This window comes from Ornithodoros turicata, chromosome 1, assembly GCF_037126465.1.
Source record: "Ornithodoros turicata isolate Travis chromosome 1, ASM3712646v1, whole genome shotgun sequence".
In the NCBI taxonomy this organism is placed as follows: Eukaryota; Metazoa; Arthropoda; class Arachnida; order Ixodida; family Argasidae; genus Ornithodoros; species Ornithodoros turicata.
Genome location: NC_088201.1, coordinates 6,613,412 through 6,630,556, shown reverse-complemented (window position 1 = coordinate 6,630,556; position 17,145 = coordinate 6,613,412). Strand labels below are relative to the sequence as shown.

Below are 17,145 nucleotides of genomic sequence, written 5' to 3'. Positions count from 1 at the left end.
TCCCAGATAGGTGTTTAGCGAAAAACACGCGTAAAGATCTAAATGGTAAGAGCGTGCGGTAACCTCAACTATGAGGTCACGGCAGAGTGGGGCTGGATAAATTATTGTGGGCGCGAACCGAGATATTTGAACGAGCTATATCGAAGGGGAACTGATGCATAGTGTATCTGCAAGAGGGAATTAATGGTGTGAGCTCCCGTAACCTCCCGCAGTAGTTTTCGTAAAAGTAGGAGCACAGGATACACAGCCCCAGAAGGTGTCTCCTGCTCAAAGATGAAGCGTGTTCGAAAAGTCTGATGTTAAGGCATCTGCCCTGACTGTCCTATATAAAACCTACGGCATTCAAGGTGTGAGCGCCAAACTGTGTGCTTTAGCATCATCGCCATTGTCATGAGCAAACAGTGGCGCCGCTGTAGTAACGCGTGCGCCACGCTCTCATGTTCGTTCCTCGTGTGTCTTATACCGTCATCGCCACGGAGTCATCGCACATGGATGTTGGACCCCGCCCTTCAACGCCCAAATTGTTAGGTAATGGATTATTTTAGTATTTCCTTGTATGTGTCATCCATGAGTATTCAGTAAACTCTCTGTGTGTTTTCCAACTGTCGTATTCATGGATCTGTTGAGTTAAGCAAATAGCAACGGGTATAGTGTCTGTCACTCGAACAGCTTGACAGCAGACTATTCGTAATCTCGTTATTTTTTTATTTTTGGCACGCATTAATTGCGTTTTCAGAGTTTTGCTGCATTACGCATTTTTGAGTTGTTCACATTTTCGCACACGACGTTCGACGTTCGAATTAGGTTCTGTTGGTAACACTTACCTAGAGCTTTGTGCAGTATCAAATGCTTTCAGATATGGGAGTGGCTTCGTCTCTCGATTTTCATTGTCTCTTAACGACAAACATCCAATCCTTTTTTAGTTTTATGGTTTGAGTTATGTATGTGAGTTTTTGAGTTAGTTTTATGGAAAGTCCAGAGGTATTGAGACTTCTTTTGCGTCCAGCGCAAGGACTGTTTGAAGAGCGTGTCTTACGTAACCTCACACTTCCAGAGAACGCTGATCCTCGTCAAGCAGCTAGAATGCCACACGCATCTACGAGTGCGCTTCCCACCAAATACGTTCCTGACAACGAATACCAAACACCTGAAGAACACCAATCGTCAGACGATGATCAACAAGATGGACGAGACTCATCAGCTAACAAAGCAAGTCAACAAGACTGGATCAGATGTTTAAAAGAACAGTTCGGTTATGACCCAGATCTCCCAGATTGGATTCGCGATTGTGAAGCCAGAGTGCAGACAAATGAAGAATCTATATCTGACTACATTCATGCAAAGGTTAAAATACTATGCACGTGCCCTTACCAGCTTAGGGAGCGTGACAAGATACGCTACATCACCATGGGTCTACAGAGCGAGGCAACGAGGACCAGTCTGACTTCCTATTACATGTCCACAGGATGTGACTGTCTCACTCTCATCAACCTGGCACGACAAATCGAACCTTCTCGGAAACGCCGTAGTCTAAACTGGCGTCAACAAGGACCAAAGCCAAACGACTAGATGAAGAAGGAACATCAGCGTCAGCAAGGCTTTTATTCCACGTCTCAGTCTCGGGAAAGCGGTGAGAAACAACCTCCTAATTCTACCGAGGGAGTTCATCCGTCGGACAAATTCAACCACAAATCAAATGACCCAAAGGACAACACCAGGACAAGGACAAGAAGTACAGCTACACTGCTTCAATAAGACGAGACGTGCCATCTAGACACCCTGTGAGACCTGTAATACAGATTGTTGTAAACGATAACACCGGTAGACGGTCTCTATATTAAGAAAACAGGAAGCAGAGCTTTGGGGCATGATAGCTCTGTCGATAGCGAGTCTATGCCGTTCGGAGAAGCAACCGTGGAAGTAAAATTAGCAAATACAACAGTTTCTCTTCAAGTTGCTATATCGTCACTAACATAATATATACCCTCATACCTGGTGGCGAATGGCGCACCTCTGCCAACCTCCATCAGCCATCTCCAAACTTGGATCGGGAGAAAATCAACAGTATGTTTCTGAAGAAAGTCATCATCCAGGAAGCTTCTCAAACATCATCATCACAACCCATTCGAGAACGGATCATATACAATACCACCACATCCAAGGATCAAGATATTTCTACAGACACCAAGGCTCGTTACATCCATCACGCTCACCACAACGTGCAATTGAGCAATAAGAGCCTCGACATCAGGCCCGACATCAGGCCCGACATCAGCACCTAGTGCACGTTCCTCATCAACGATACGGCAACAGACATCACTAAGGAACTGTCCTGTTCCTCTTCTTACTGGCACCAACATCGTGGCGCCCCAAGACAAGGCATTTCTGTTAGAGGTAGGCGTGTGAGGCCAAACTGTGCGTGCAAACAGTGGCGCCGCACTAGCGTCATATGGATGTTGGACCCTTGCATTGGCTCATTCGACCCATCAACGCCCAAATTGTTAGGATTTGTTTTAGTCATTCATTGTATGTATCATCCATGAGTGTCCAGTAAAATGTGTGTTTTCCAACTGTCGTATCCATTGAGTTAGGCAGATAGCGAGGGGCATCGGGTCCGTCACCGACGACTGATTCCAACACCCTTTTCCTCTGGCCTATCCTGCCTCAAAGGGGAACCATATAGACCATTTAAAAATGAAACGATGAAAAATAAATTAGTTTAACTGAAAAATTTTACTTTTGAAATCCACATTTTCTGATTGGTGGGTCGAGGAACCATCCGACATCCGCGTCGGAAAATAGTACGGTTTTCACGCTTTTCCAGGTTTGGCAGGAACGTTGTCTTCTGTGCTCCACTCGAACTCCAAGGTCCGTGCTCGTTGATCAACAAAACACAGCCAGCAACCTGTGATGTGCGACACAGATGCCTCTTTGTTGATTGCACCATATAAATAGGGAGTGACTTTTTTTCAGGTTAACCCCGATTCCGCCCGATGATTCCCCCCGAACTGACCTCCGACCAATTCGGGTTAAACCCGATTTCTCCCCGAATTCCAGTCACTATGAAATCCTCAAGTGACGCTTCCACTGAAGACGAACAAAGGTCGCCACGTGTAACTCATGTACCCAGGTGTGTCAACACTGTCTATGCCTTCGGGGATTACCGCTGGAAGGTCACGATCTCGCAAAAACAACAACAAAAGAACAAAAAAGAGATTAAGAAAGGACTTAATAGACAAGAGGGAGAAGCAAAAACACCCGATACCACCCGAAGGCACAATAATTATCGCCCGATTTCTCCCCGAATTACAGATTTAAAAATAGCGCCCGATTTTTATCCCCCGAATCTGAGAAAGGCATTTAACCCGAAAAAGTCACTCCCTACTTATAGACTCTACAGTATTCAACGAGGAACAATCTGTGCGGGAGATTATGGAAGCTTACACCATTGATTATCTTGGGAGATATATGCATTATAGTAAGGTAATGAACGCGAAACACCAGCGGCGTGGCCGAGCGGGTTATAAGGCGTGCCGCTCGCTGGGAGGCGGTGGGTTCGAATCCTACCGCCGGCTCTGCTGTCTCAGGTTTTCCCTGGGTTTTCCGCAGACTTTCCAGACGAACGTCGGCACAGCTACCCCTGAAGTCGGCCCAGGACGCATACTAACCCCCCTGTCCCCGACTCCTTCCTGATGTCCCCTCTTCCACCTGTCCACGTCTGGGTTCGCATCGACCATGATTCATCTAGCCCCCCCCCCCCCCCCCTCCGGCGTGACCTCATACTTCAGGTAATAACACGCTCTTAATATCCACATTTTTACGCGTGTTTTTCGCTAAATACCTATCTGGGACACCTGCCCTGTTTTTTCTTTGTTTTTCTTTTTTTTTGCTAGCAATGCTTATCACGTGCTTGTTTTGTATGAATTTAAATTTTCACTAGTTGAGAGTCTGCAGGTGTGCTCTCTACTTTTTGCTTCGTCCCTGGGCTGCGGTCAATGACCATATTTTGTTCCAGACGGCTCCTAAATATTCCGAAATTACGCAAAATCTAAAATAACCGTTGTGTAGAAGACAGCACGCGCACTTCACCCATATCGTGTTCTACATAAAAAGAGGGCACCAATTACGTCGACTACGAATGCTTTAATTAACCGACTATTAACAGCTACACAAAGTAGCTTGCGAGTCAGCCCTCTTTCTCTTTAAGTTCTTGAGATTCTGTGGTGATTTTTGGTTGGCCCACAGCACTATAGTAGGTTCAAAACAAAAAAAAAAGCAATGTTGCCTACATTTAGATTGGTGAGCAGATCCGATTGTCCGAGTGAAATATATTCCTAAAACGTGGCGCCCCCTTGCCAGCTGGCCAGAGATAGTCTCTCCTCTTTCGAGACGCCACATTCGATTTTGGACGCTTCCAATTTATCACGGTTCTGGATTGATAGTTAGAGGGCGCGTCTGTGATTTCAACGTAAAAAAAAAAAACAAAGAACTTTTATATCCTTTTCGGTCCTTTCTACTTCGCAAACTCTCATGCGTCATTCTGCTATTGTTTCTCTTTCGTTGGCATAAATTTTTGATGACTACTTATCAATAGAAAAGAATTCAAGGGAGTGGTCCAGCTGCGTATGATAGAGGGTTTGTCAAAATCAAAGTGCAGTCAGGCCAACTCAAATTCGTTTTAGATGAGGACGCATCCCAGATGGTGCCCTCTTTTTTTTCTTTTTTTTTTCTTTAGAGAAAGAACCGACGAACGTTTGAGTGCAATTAGCGAACAACCAACCGACACTCTCTTCTCGAGGAAGCGATTTCTGTCTATGTATTACATATTTTACCTTTGTCGCGTTCATAGTTCCGTTTATTGAATGCTATTTGCTTCAGCTAGCAACCATGAAGGCGTAGCACGTAAGATCCCCCCACTCCGTGTTGAAGCCCGTCCGCCGCGAGCGCTATTTATCGATTTACCGTGCCTCGTTCGAAGACGGCGTGTCTAAGGAGCTTTACCGCGCCACCAAATTGCTAGCGTCTTAAGAAGATTTATTGTTCCTTACGGAAACTCACAAAACAGTGACCTCCTGAGCAAGTCACAGGCGAAATTGACTGGACTGGGTTGAATGTCGGGTATGAGTGTCAAAACTAGGACGAAACTGAAATCGTCCTCCGACAAGGTGTGCTACGCCTGCACTGAACCCAACTGCCACCAAAGAAAGAAAGAAAAATACTGCGAAGCTACTCTAACGTTACGCCCTCCCTTACACAAGTCCCCAAATACTCTACAGGGTGATTTTTTAAATCCTTTACAAGTTTCTTTCTTTTTTTTTTTTTTAAGTTGTGAGAGCAACACTGATGCCATTCTGCGTGCGTGTTAAGCGGCCCGGCGGACGTCTTGTGGTAACGAGCCCTGTAATATCTGGACGACCACTTGCCTAAAATTAATTAATTAACTGTTTAATTATATGGTTTCGCGAAAATGCGAAACAGCAGAATTTGAGGCGACCATTATTTGAATCCGCCCTCTTTCTAAAAAATCCTGACACGAGCACGTACTTTGAAATGTAAATCGCCAAAAATTTGGTATGCAAATGAGGCGAGAACAGAGCTACGAACTCGAGGGGAGAGGAAAAAAAGGGAAAGGGCGTTCGCATCGGAGTGCCACGCGACCGAGCTGATTGGAATAAACGCTCATCTGTTGGCCAGATAGACCGCTTTCGGGCCCAGATAAGCCGAAGCGATGTCGTTTCTGCGCTCGAGAAGTGTGTTGTTCTGGTTTCGCCTCATTTGCATACCAAAGTTTGATGCTTTATATCTCAAACTACGTGCTCGTTTCACGATTTTTGAGAAATTTTGAGAATTTCAAATAATGGTCACGTGCAATCCTGCTGCGCTCTAAAGCGTCTAATTAAAAGTTAATTAATGAATGTTAGGTAATTAGTCGTCCAGCAGGTACATGCTCTTTCGAACGGGACGTCCGCATGATGACGAAACCGGCCCGCATAAATGGTATCTGTGCTGCTCTAACTGTTTTTTTAAGACTAACGGATAAAAAAAAAACGTATAACGCGAAATTAACTGAAATTGACTCACTTCACTGCGTGACGTCATAGCGATGCGGCGGCGGCGCCGCTCTCCTTTTAGGTGGGCAAGTATTGAGTGATCATCGAATCACTGGGCGTTTTCGGTTGGTACAGTCAAACTCCTTTATAGCGAACACCTTTTTAACGAAAATACCACTACAGCAAATTTTTTTTTTTTTGCGGTCCCGCTGGAGCCTATAGGTCCAATAATGGACATCCTTTTTAACGAAAATACCTTTACTGCGAATTTTTTTGCTGTCCCCTGAGTTTCGTTGTAAAGGAGTTTGTATTAATGGCCTGTGTCCCTATTGGATGTGCTACGCGATACAGAAAGGCCAAATACGCCGTACGCACCATGCGACTTCCTACTTCCTTTTGCCCACTAGAGACGTCTGCTCATATGCGCATGCGCGGTTGCGCCGTCTAGTTTACAAAAAAGAAGTGGGTCTATAGGACTCCTGTGCCAATTACGAGCATCCAGAGAGCTTTCATATTAGAAAAAGCTTGCGACACCACTGCAGCAGATCCATATAAAAATGGGGCGTAGGACCCTGTCAACGGTCACATGTACTGGTCCCTCAGAAACAGACCGTCGTTGATGGTGTTCCAAGAAGGCACTGTTGAGAACTTTGCACCTAAACTTTGTTTGCTCCCAGATATCAGAGCAAACGGGCCCGCCACAGTTGAGAATCCACACGTTCAAAATACAGGCGTTCAAAAGCCCAAATCGGTACATCTAATGCTGGCACCGCCTACAGCACTCGGGGGAACTGTAGTCAATACACTTGAAGTGACCTTGAACTAACCTTGGTCTTACTACAGCACTATATAGGTCTCTAGTGACCGTAAACCAACCTTCGTTTTGTGGTTTCGCGTTGCTCCAGCGCGTTCACACGCCGTCGCTAAAATGCGAATATCATTCGCTGAAACGACTCCAATGAACATCGAAAACACGCGTATCTGGCGCGTTGCTCGGTGATATTCCACTTTAAAGCACGGTCATTCTCAAAGCTCGCAGATATACAGGGTGTCCACGTTAAGTGTGAACAGATTTTTTAAAAATATATCAATCACTTTTTCCGAGATGAAATCAATTGCAATATAGCATATGCTGAAGGGCACTCCCTAGGGCTAAATTTAGATGACGGTATTTAGACGTCAGCCGCTTCTTTGAAGATGCGCAATAAACCAAATAAAGAAAAAAATGGCGTTCCTTCACGATTTTTTTGCGGACGATCTACGGAACGGATTTTTGTTCTGAAAACGGTTTTGGTATCTGGTGACCGAAGAGATCAGATGTTCTCATTGGAGCAACTTCGTAGCTTTTATAATTAAAAAGTTAATTATTGAAAGTTAATTAAGACATTGCCTTAGGAGTCTGTTAATGCCCCCCTAGGGAGTGCCCTTCAGCATATGCTATATTGCAATTGATTTCATCTCGAAAAAAGTGATTGATATATTTAAAAAAAATCTGTTCACACTTAGCGTGGACACCCTGTATAAGCTTTGATTTTGCAATTTGTGATTTTGGTATCGTGGATTTTGAGACCAGGGATTTTGAACGCGGGGATATCTGGCATACACGAAACAAGGTACCGTTTCGACTGCCTTCCAAACGATACCACAAAGAGATGGTCACCTGTGCGAGGGTGTACAATGATGTCTCGTGCCGACGACCCTCTTGTGGAGCGTGATGGCATTATTGAGCATGTTGAGCACGAATTCGACCCCTTCGTGGGCCAGGATACGTAAGAACGTGTTACGCGAGCCTCGGGACGGGGGCTCGGCGTCCGTAGAACATTCGCGTCCGCCCGAACGCCACGTCCACCACCAGCGACCCGGGGGCGGGTCCGGCACCTTGGGAACCTTCCACGGGAACACCTGCGTGGAGTAAAACATACTTAAGGAACGCTCCTAGCAACGTTATATCAACTTTCCTTGACTTTCAGCAAAACGGTCGAACAGGAAAAAAAAAAAAAGAAAAGAACCGTAAAAATTGGGGAAGACGTGCACGTTTGGTAGGGAGTGGTAGAAGAAACAACAAGCGATGGTATTGGTAAACAGGACTGGAAAATAAGTGCTGGGAATGAAAAGAAGCAACGGGAAAAGACTATAGAAGAGAAGGTCTAGGAATTGTTCCTGAAAAACAAGCGATAAGAAAGGTCTACAGAAGACCTACAGATCTGCAGAAGCGTAAGTAGTGGACCATAGAAAAAAAGCAAAAAAAAAAAAAAGAAAGCAATAGGAATGGTCGATGGACAACACCCGCTAGGATTGGTCAGGAACGAAAACAAGAAATGGGAAAGGTTGATAGACGTGCACGTTTTTTCATCGTCCGCGTAAAGCGGTTCGTCCGCGAGCCACGTGGGCACTTGGAAGCATTTCAGCACGTACGAGTCATAGTCTCCAGGCAGAAGGCGAGCTGCCTGCAGGTACTGTAAATTTAGGCAGTTACTTGTGTAATTAGATAATTATGTTAATAAAATATTCTGAACAGTACTGTAAAATGTCGCACGGCTTCTGTCTTGCTGTCCTGGCAGGCCATCCGCGACATGCGACGCAACCGGTCTCAATTTGGAAGTGTGCATACCAGACACGACCTACTAGGCTATAACGACCATGTCATAATCGGCAACCCCTATGGGGAGCCCGTCCTCACGATCCGCTAGAGGCGCTACGCATCGGCCCGCGAGATCTACATCATGATTGGACAATGGAAATTTGAAGGCGCAGAAGCGGACGTACGACTACCGTAGCAGACGACAGCAACAGCTCCTATGAAAACGCGAAGTGTGGTGATGACAATCAACTTTAGCATGAAACATCTTACGTGGGACATCCACCGCTTGTACACAAACACTAAGGTAAGCTGAAGTACAGAGTATTGTAAAAGTTGAGGAAGTAATAATTGGGCCGATGAGTAGCGCCACCGCTAGCTTCCAAAATGCGGCGCTGGGAAGGGGTGCCTATGATATGGCCGTTAAAATCTAGTAGGTCGTGATACCAGACCACGCAACGTGGTCGCGGAGGAACGCGGGGTTGAAAACTAGAGTACGTGCACCCCAAACTCAATGTACAAGAAAATCATTGAGCGATTCACAGGGAAACGTTTAAGTAAACGGTTAAGCAACGCAGCTCTTCGAGTCAGTGCCACTGGCTGTGAAATGTCATGTTCCTGTCGTCAAAATCCTGCAGGCAGTTAGTTGTTTCGAAAAACTTGCAATGTTACGCAGCAAATGTACGAACAAAGTAGGAGAATGTAGGATGGGTGTTGTACACATAATAATTGGGTGTTTACGTCGCGAGACAACGGCTGTTGTACACGTGAGGAAGGCAATATTTCCTTGAGTCTGAGGGGACACGAATGGACAGCAGGCACTCAAAACCAGAAATGAACACTCGCTTCGGTGCTAACTTTTAGTCGAACACCTCAAGCCTCAGGAAACGTTGCCGCTCTCATAATGAATAACTATGCTGCATGGCACGTTTCATTTTGTTTCCAAAATTTAAAAATTTTCTGAAAAAAAAAAACAGTAAAGAACGAAAGAAAGAAACAGAAAAGGAAAAAAAAGTGAAGTTCACTTTTTAGAGTGTAAAGAAATACAGGACAGTCATGTCTGTCTTCACTTCGTCCCTGTCTTACGTGCGCTGTGTATCATGCTTCACCAGTCTAGGAATCTCCTCATAATGGTACATGCTAGTGACCGGCACACTTTTATGTCACCCTTGAAGAACGCATCCTCGCAATGATAACACCTGGAATAGCCCAATTTCGGTGCTCGGCCTCTACTAGAAAAACCTCGACTGCCTACACGGGAACAAGAACCGGTTTGATTGAATAGGACAAATACGTGCAGCGTACCGAAGGCAAAGGCTGGAAGCTGTGGTTCTCCTTGAGGCTGGACGACTGGTGCCATAAGCCCGTGATCTTGTGCGCGGAACAGCGTCCGGTAGGTCGGCTGCGGATAGGGTGGAGGGCCAGGCCGCGTGAAACGCTCAGGTCCACCAACTTGTTGATGAGCAGGAGCGCCGTAAACTGAAGGCCTTGGCCCCCTTTTAGACTGCTCAGAGCGATGCGCAGAAGTTGGCACATATGCGACGCCACCGTGTCCTGGAGCCCTCCGGAACTGCTGTCCAGGCGGGACGCTGACTCAGCTCCGCAGTCCTGGTCGTGTTCCTCGGCGACAGTCTGCCGAACGAAATCCAGACTCTGTGCTTTGAATGATCGGCATGCATAAAGAACACAGGAGACAGGAAAGCCAAGATGGCGTATAGAGGTCAAGCGAGGAACGTATCCTCAAAAATAAATCGATATCGTGATAGAGCCTTCCCTGTCAAAGTCAGTACTCGTTCTTTGGTACATGCAGAATATGCTATACTGTTCATACAGGGTGTCCCAGAAAACGTGTCATTGAATTATAATAAAAAAAAACTACGCCACCTAGAATCATGCGGTTAACGGCATTTCTTTTTATAAGGATTTTGCCACCTCCTGAATGTGAATGTCATGTATCGTAAGTTTAATTCTGTAAATGTTTGCGAACTGAACTCGGAATTTTGCCAAGTGAAGGTCACTTTTTTACCCCACCAATGTGAAGAGCGTGCCCAATTCACTCAAGTTCATGATAATTGACAGTGATATTCATGAACTCGAAAAAAAAAAAGCCTAACATCATGCTTTTCGGAGCACGGGACTATAACGCGCGATGACATTTTTAGCGCAATCGCTCACAGTCCGACGAAAGGAGGTTCCAAAGTCAGCCCACACAGTGATAGTAGAAAAAGCAGCAGTTCCTAAAATCGGGAGAGGGAAAGCATTATCCCAGCGAAAGTCGGACGCGATAAGCCGTGCCTGTGTTATCTCTTTCTGCGATGCCGGGGTGGGCTGGGTTTCCAACCTCCTTTCGTCGGACCAACAAAGATTACGCTGAAAAATTCATCCTGCGCTATCCTGTGGGAGCTCCGTAGAGCACGATGTTCGGCTATATTTTCCGATGGGATAGCTCCTGAATATCCCTGTCAATTATCATTAATTTGAGTAAATTAGACACGCTCTTCACAATGGCGGGGAAAAAAAGTGACCTTTGCTTGGCAAATTTCCGACTTAAGTTCGCAAAAATTTACATAATTAAACTTACGTTACACGACATTCACATCAGGAGGTGGCAAAAACTCATTAAGTACAAATGCCGTTGACCGCATGACTCTAGGCGGTGTCGTATTTTTATAAATCAATGACACGTTTTCTGGGACACCCTGTAGATTCGAAAATCATTTGGAATCGAGAAGATACAAAAAAATCCAAAACTCGTTGAAACAAAATCAATACGTTCAGATAAATATTGTACTATCAAGAATAAATCTAATATCTTTCTTCTCTCTTCCTTTCGCCTCTCCAACTGACTGCTCGCCACCTAGCGGATCCCGGCAGAAGCACTCAATGAATGATAGTAATAGCAGACGACCAGTATGTTTCGCCCTGACCCGAAACTTCCCTTCGTATGCGATGGGGTTTCCCGGCTTACAGAACTCAAACAGAAACATCACTGCTCAATTCCGCAGTGCAAAAATGCTGCGGAGAATTCAGTTCAATTCAATTCAATGTCGAGAAGGGAAGAAAAAGTTACTATCACAGTAGCGGCGTGAACGAAAACAAGGAAGACAGTGGGAAACGACACGCCTGTTATAACCCTGTCATTGAAGTCAATCACCATTGAAAAATGCACGTAGCGCCACCAAGCGTGTAACGCGTCAACATCTCCAAAAGCACTGGATCCACGTTTCCTGACAGGTTGACATATTACACGCTAAGTGGTGCTAACTGCATTTTCAATTATCATTGATCTCAATGGTCCTTGAAGACTGCCCGTTTGACAAGGGTATTATGTTATTTGTACAATTTTGAAGCGTGTCTCGTGGAAGAAGGCATGAAGCAGGTTGGTTTATACATCAGCCATTCGTTTCTCCGCCATCTTGAAGACGACGCGAGCGCCTCTACAGGTAGTTGGAAAGGCGAATACTTCCCTGATATCCGTCTTGTTCCGTATTCGGGAGCCAACGTAAACGGTTCACCATTGCACTGCTGTTTCCAACACATATGTAATGTGACATGCAATACATGTCTTTCCGTAATTCATTAAGCAAACGTTGTTAACCGATATAGCTGTAATGCACTCGCCCTCTCACACCATTGTACTGAAGCCTTTTTGCACCGTGTGTACCAATTTCATTTTGCGCACGACTGCCTTTCTCGCATCATGTCATCTCCAGGTACAGCTTGGGACAAAAGTTTACGGAACACGGCACCTGTGTATTTCTTCATCGGAGCGCTTCCCTGCTAGCTATCACGAGGCAATCGAATAGGAAACGGGTGGCGGGCTATTCTATCCATCTCTCAGTACGTACGTCCACTCCTTTTTGCTGCTAGGTTGTCGCTCCATTGGAGGAATGCGACACCTCGGTGTTCCGTAAACTTTTGTCCCAAGCTGTACATCATATTGATGCTTCCCCTGACACGCAGAGGTTTTTATATTACATCGGGTTACAGGATAGCTCAAGGAATTTCCAAACATTCTTCCGCTCGCTCAAGGCATACCGTCTTGCGGTACTTGGATCGATGTCAGTTGTTGCGAGAAAATGAAGACAGCTTTTCTTTGACTTTCAAATCTTGAATCGACCTTTGAGAACGGGTAAAGGGCCGAGGGGATTTTCCAAAATTTGGGCATTTTGAATAAACGAATGATAAAGAAAAGGCGGGTTGGTACCTGGTAATTGATTATCTGCCATTTTGCGAGGACAATAACCATTTTTGTGTTGATGAGCATAAAAGCGGAAAGGCAAACAAGACTCTATTAAACGGATAGAAAGTGAATTAAGAAAAAAAGTCTGGCGGTTGAGAAGCTTGTCGAGTAGGTTTCCGTATTGGTTGTTGCCATGGTAGTCATTAGCGAGTTTTATAATAATAATAATAATAATAATAATAATAATAATAGTTTATTTATCACTTTCGTGTATAAATAAACTAGTGTTCATATAAACTAAATAGTTTTAGTTTAATATAATATATTTATATAGAATATATTATTTATATTAATATATATATATATATAAATAATATAATAGATACTCATGGAACGCAAACCGCAAGCCGCAAACACGGCGAAACACGTGTCCTCTGGTGCTGTCGCATCGTTCCATGAGTATCTGTTTTTCTACGTGCAGCCATAGAAGCCATCTTAATCTGTAAGTTTGAATTGCAAACACATCTAGCGTCATTTTTCTTATTTGTTAATGGCTTTTTTCCTCTCTAAATAATATAATATATATAAAATAAACTATTTTTAGGACATCGATAAAGGAAGTTATCAAATCTAAGCGTAGCAACGCGATGTCACCCGCTTTAAAGAAACAGGGCGATTGACTTAAAACGTTTTCGGAACCATTATCGTGAACACCTTCCGACCTACTAAAACTCCCTAGTCCAGGCTTGCTGTGATGCCTGAGCAGCAAAGCAACGGACAGACAGAATAGAAAAAGTAACCAAACTTGAACAATTCCGCATTTCTGCGTTGCGTGTAGAAACGGCTGTCTTCATTTTTGTAGTAATCAATTTAATTCTGCTACTTCGTCCGTTATTTCCGCTTTCGCTAAATATTCAGATCATCCAGATCGTTTCCGCGCGATCTGGATACAGGGGCGTCACTCAGCGAGAAATTTCTTCGGAATGCTCAATTATTTCATCTGGATACATTATTATGAATTCAAGCTGTGTCGACAGCGATGCACATTTATGTTCTACACACACCCGTAGACTTAAGTAGAATTTGACCGCACTAGATTGGATATAAGAATGAATGTTTGTATGTAGTCATGTGAGTATAACTCTAAGAGATCCAGGAATTTAGGTACACCATGTTTTCCTCGTGTGTTACGTATTTACGTATTTATTTAATATCTTACGTGGATCTTTTGATTCTTTTGCGAGGTTTGTAGTGTGGGGGACATGTCTACGAAATCGTTATACCCATCTCAGACGGGAAATGTCATTTCTAGCGAAAGATATTCAAACCGATGTCATTCGTTCGTGCTGCGTAGAGTTGCACAGCGGAAAAAAAAGTAATTCACAAATGGTAGTCATTGAAATGGAAATAGTCATTGACAACAACAACAACAATAAATGAAGGAGAAGTGATGATGACATGAGATGTTTCCCGTGGCAGCCACATGACCCTACCCCACTTCACAGAGGTTAATATGAGAGGATGAATTATGGTGAACGCGAAGACGATGACAGGTCGGAGTTCTGTTTAGAGCTCTTCGAGGAGTCCAGTGGCTTGCATGAAATCAAAAAGGGAGCGAAGAGCCCGGCACTAATAGTAATTGAATTAAATTGGTAGTAATGGAAAAGTAATTCACATCATGTAGTCACAAATGTGACAATATGATTCGTGAAGTATTAGGACCGCAATATACTAGAGTACATGCGTCCATTTCTTATTCATTTTTGTTCTTTAAAAAATTGATTGAGGGTTGCTCTGAATTGATTAAGCTTGCAGTTACGTCTGACCGGCCCAGAGTGCATTGCGCGAGTGGAGTAAGCATGTTACCACATATAGTGAGTAAATCCAATGTACTACACGTGCAAGTGCAAACAACGTGGATAACATGAGAGAACTGATGTTCTGAGGATGGAACAACATAGCAAGGACAAATACATACAAAGCGTCAAACAACAAACAAGCAAAGCCTCAAATGGAAGTCGCTGGGGAGGTGTGTTAGCTTAGCTCAATTGGTAGAGCCCTGGACCGGTAATCCAGAAGATGTGGGTTCGAGTCCTACAGCTGGCTAACCTTTTCAGTGACTTCCATCTTTCAACGTGGAGAAGCTAGTGCTTCGTAAAGCAACCTTCTCGGCTAGACAGAAATGCTATGCGGCGAAGCTTCCAATCATTTTTTTTTTCTTCTTTTAACTCTCTCTGTATGACTTGCGCGCCTACACCTAATTAACGTGCACGCTGATCGGGAAAGAAGCAGCCAGTAAGTTTCGAATATAAAATGGGGGATTGCTCTTTTCCCGCTATCACCCAATTACATTTTTATTGCTATTTTAAAGTGGTACGTGGTACTTTTTTGAGTGTCCCCCCTTGAAGCAGAATCTCTTCCAGGAGATATCGCACCTGATTTTACACTTTGGGTATTCACTGCTCCATCGAATAGAATCTCTCTGTGGAGAAGCTGGCGACTCAAACATCAGCGACGTGATGTCCGCCACTTCAAAGGAATCAGGCGGTCGGTTCATCAAGTTTTCAGAACCGTTATCGTGAACACCCTCCGATGTGCCAAGGCTGGCTATATATCTAGATTCGTAAAGCCTGCTTGTTCGGTAGCGACTATAAAAGGATGACACGGACAGTCAGCCCTTTCAGTGTGTACTTTATTCTAGGCTGAGTGTCGTCTATTTATAGTTCCAGCTAATTACGCGGTGCAACGGAATGACAGGGTGTAGAAATAAGAGGACGATCGGCGCGGAAGAAAAGTTAATGCTGATAATACGCCCAGTTGAACGAACGTGGCGTTCCTTTTAGTTGCCACTAAATCTTTGCACGTTTTACTTTGGTCTAATTTAAACTTGTCGGAAATAATTCAGCAAAATCTAGTAGAAAATTATTCCTTATTTATTGTTATCAACACGAATGGCGCTGGTAACGATATGTGGCGTGTAGAAAGTAGAGTATCTTTTTGGGGGTTACGTTTATCGTTTACCTTTACATTACCTTTACATGTAATGTAAAACTTTTGGGCGGCTTGTGAAATGCGATAAAACCCCAGTGCCGGGACTTAAAAAAATGACGAAGGACGACGAAGCAAGGAAACCACGCATTGAACTGCCATCTCCGTTTTTCTTCTTCTTTTTTTTTTTTTTTTTGTCCTACCATCCTCATCCTCAAAGGTTTATTCCGACCACAAACACGATCTTTTAAAGGATTTACCGCCTCTTTCTTCTCGTACCGGCATGCCCACATGTTTAACTGAAATGCTATCTACCTCCGAACTACACCAAAAAAGTCTGCTTTTTGTTTCTATTTCTTCGCGCCTATGCAGCCAGTGGAGTGGGGTATCCAATATTCCCATATCAAAAAGTAGTACCAATTTTACCCATGCAGAAAACTTACAAGATTGCGATGCAGAATTTTTTTTTTTTTTCGCGTGTTCTCAATTACCTGTGGATTTCACACTCAATAAAGCGTTAGAGGCCGACGGTGTGTGGTCAAATGGACACAGCATAGAACAGATTCGGGCTGGTGTGCTTACGATAAGGGCCGTCCTCGTTATAAGTGGCGCGGAGACACGACAGCAGGGAGGAATAGGGAACAACGGGAAGTTGAGAGAACTGATGTTCTGAGGCTGGAACAACATAGAAGGGACAAATACATGCAAAGCCTCAATTTGAGCCAAAATTGAGGCTTTGTATGTATTTGTCCCTTCTATGTTGTTCCAGCCTCAGAACATCAGTTCTCTCATGTTCAACAGTTGCCGCCTGCGTCGATCCCGTCGTATGAATGTGTGTATGAGTGAGCAAAAATGTAAGAGTGAAAGGAGGATGAGTGAGAGAGAGTGACTGGTTTGTCCCTTCAGATGACGCACCCTGGAAGTCGCTGAGAAGGCGTGTTAGCTTAGCTCAATTGGTAGAGCCCTGGACCGGCAATCCAGAAGATGTGGGTTCGACTCCTACAGCTGGCTAACCTTTTCAGTGACTTTCATCTTTCATCTTTCAAGGGGAAGGGTATAGTATGTGTCCTGGGCCGACTTCAGGGGAAACTCTGCCGATATCTGTCTTGAAAGTCTGCCGGAAAACCTTCGGGAACACAGCGGCTGATAGGGTTCGAACCCACTACCATTTTCAGGCGACCTTGGAGCGAATACTACTGGCGAGCGAATGCTGTATCCACCCGGCCATGGCCGCGCATAGTCCAGTTTCGAAATATCGCCCCCCCCCCCCCCCCCCTTCAACGCGACGCTTCTACTTTGAGTTCATGGCTGCAATGGCTGAGCGGTGCTATCACGGAATATATAAA

General features: G+C 44.5%; 1 protein-coding gene across 1 annotated transcript in view; it reads right to left on the bottom strand.

The window, feature by feature from the left end:
- LOC135383352 (uncharacterized) overlaps positions 1-17,145 on the bottom strand; it is a 303,304-nt gene that overhangs the window by 166,092 nt on the left and 120,067 nt on the right. The window contains exons 7-8 of the mRNA XM_064613074.1: positions 9,934-10,260; positions 7,711-7,952 (exon numbers count right to left, since the gene is read on the bottom strand). Coding sequence (XP_064469144.1) covers positions 7,711-7,952; positions 9,934-10,260 — 569 coding nt within the window. The remainder of the gene's footprint in view (positions 1-7,710; positions 7,953-9,933; positions 10,261-17,145) is intronic.